The sequence below is a fragment of the Neopelma chrysocephalum genome, unplaced genomic scaffold (assembly GCF_003984885.1).
Source record: "Neopelma chrysocephalum unplaced genomic scaffold, ASM398488v2 Primary Assembly neopelma1_95204, whole genome shotgun sequence".
NCBI lineage: Eukaryota > Metazoa > Chordata > Aves > Passeriformes > Pipridae > Neopelma > Neopelma chrysocephalum.
In genome coordinates, this window is record NW_020923892.1 from 1 (window position 1) to 1,375 (window position 1,375).

Here is a 1,375-nt window from a genome sequence, read left to right on the forward strand (position 1 = left end):
TGGGCGCCTGCAACGCCGTCAACTTCGCCGCCGACAACCAGATCTACTTTGCGGGGCACCCGGCCTTCGTCAACTACTCCACCAGCCAGAAGATCTCCCGGCCCGGGGACAGCGACGACGCCCGCGGCGTCAACAACGTCCTGCTCTTCACCATCCTCAACCCCATCTACTCCATCACCACGGTGGGTCAGGGGTTGGGGGCTTTGGGGGGTCCTGGAAGGGGTTTGAGGGGTCCTGGGGGGGTTTGGGGGGTCAACAATGTGCTGCTCTTCACCATCCTCAACCCCATCTACTCCATCACCACGGTGCGTGGCATTTGGGGGTCCTTGAAGGGGTTTGGAGGGTCCTGGAAGGGGTTTGGGGGTCCTGGAAGGGGTTTGGGGGGTCCTGGAAGGGGCTTAGGGGGTCATTCGTGTCCTACTCTTCACCATCCTCAACCCCATCTACTCCATCACCACGGTGGGTGAACCCTGGGATTTGGGGGGATTTTGGGGTCCTGGGTTGGTTTTTGGGGGTCCCAGGTTGATATTTGGGATCTCAGGCTATTTTTGGGGTCTCGGGTTGGTTTTTGGGGGTTCCAGGGTATTTTTGGGATCTCAGGCTATTTTGGGAGTCTTGGGTTGGTTTTTGGGGGTCCTGGGGTATTTTTGGGCTCCCAGTGTATTTTTGGGGTCCTGGATTGGTTTTTGGGGTCCCAGGGTATTTTTGGGGTCTTGAGTTGGTTTTTGGGGGTCCTGGGATATTTTTGGGTCACAGGTTGGTTTTTGGGGGTGCCAGGTTAGTTTTTGGGGGTCCTGGGATATTTTGGGGCTCTTGGGGTATTTTTGGGCTCCCAGGTTGGTTTTTGGGGATCCCAGAGTATTTTTGGGTTTTCAGGTTGGTTTTTGGTGAATCCCAGTGTATTTTTGGGGTCTTGGGTTGGTTTTTGGGGGTCCTGGGATATTTTGGGGCTCTCGGGGTATTTTTGGGCTCCCAAGTTGATTTTTGGGGGTGCCAGGTTCGTGTTTGGGGATCCCAGGATATTTTTTGGGATGCCAGGTTCGTTTTTGGGGATCCCAGGATATTTTTGGGGGTGCCAGGTTGTTTTTTGGGGTGGCCCTGACCCCGCTGTGCCCCCAGGACGTGCTCTACACCATCTGCAACCCGTGTGGGCCCGTGCAGAGGATCGTCATCTTCCGCAAGAACGGCGTCCAGGCCATGGTGGAATATCCTGCAATTCCAGGCATTTGGCAGGGGGAGGCTCCCCAAAATCCAGGGATGTGGGAAAAGGGGGGGCTGGGAGTCCCCAAAATCCGGATGTTCACAACCCGTCCAGGTGCTCGGGAAGAAGTGGATGAGGGCTCCCAAAATCCAGGTGTTCCCAACCAATCCAGGT

General features: G+C 56.0%; 1 protein-coding gene across 1 annotated transcript in view; it reads left to right on the plus strand.

The window, feature by feature from the left end:
- Positions 1-407: 407 nt before the first annotated feature.
- The window catches only part of LOC113980788 (heterogeneous nuclear ribonucleoprotein L-like), a 6,736-nt gene continuing 5,768 nt past the window's right edge, over positions 408-1,375 (plus strand). Inside the window, exons 1-2 of the mRNA XM_027708006.1 lie at positions 408-459; positions 1,120-1,205. Coding sequence (XP_027563807.1) covers positions 1,198-1,205 — 8 coding nt within the window. The 5' untranslated portion in view covers positions 408-459; positions 1,120-1,197. The remainder of the gene's footprint in view (positions 460-1,119; positions 1,206-1,375) is intronic.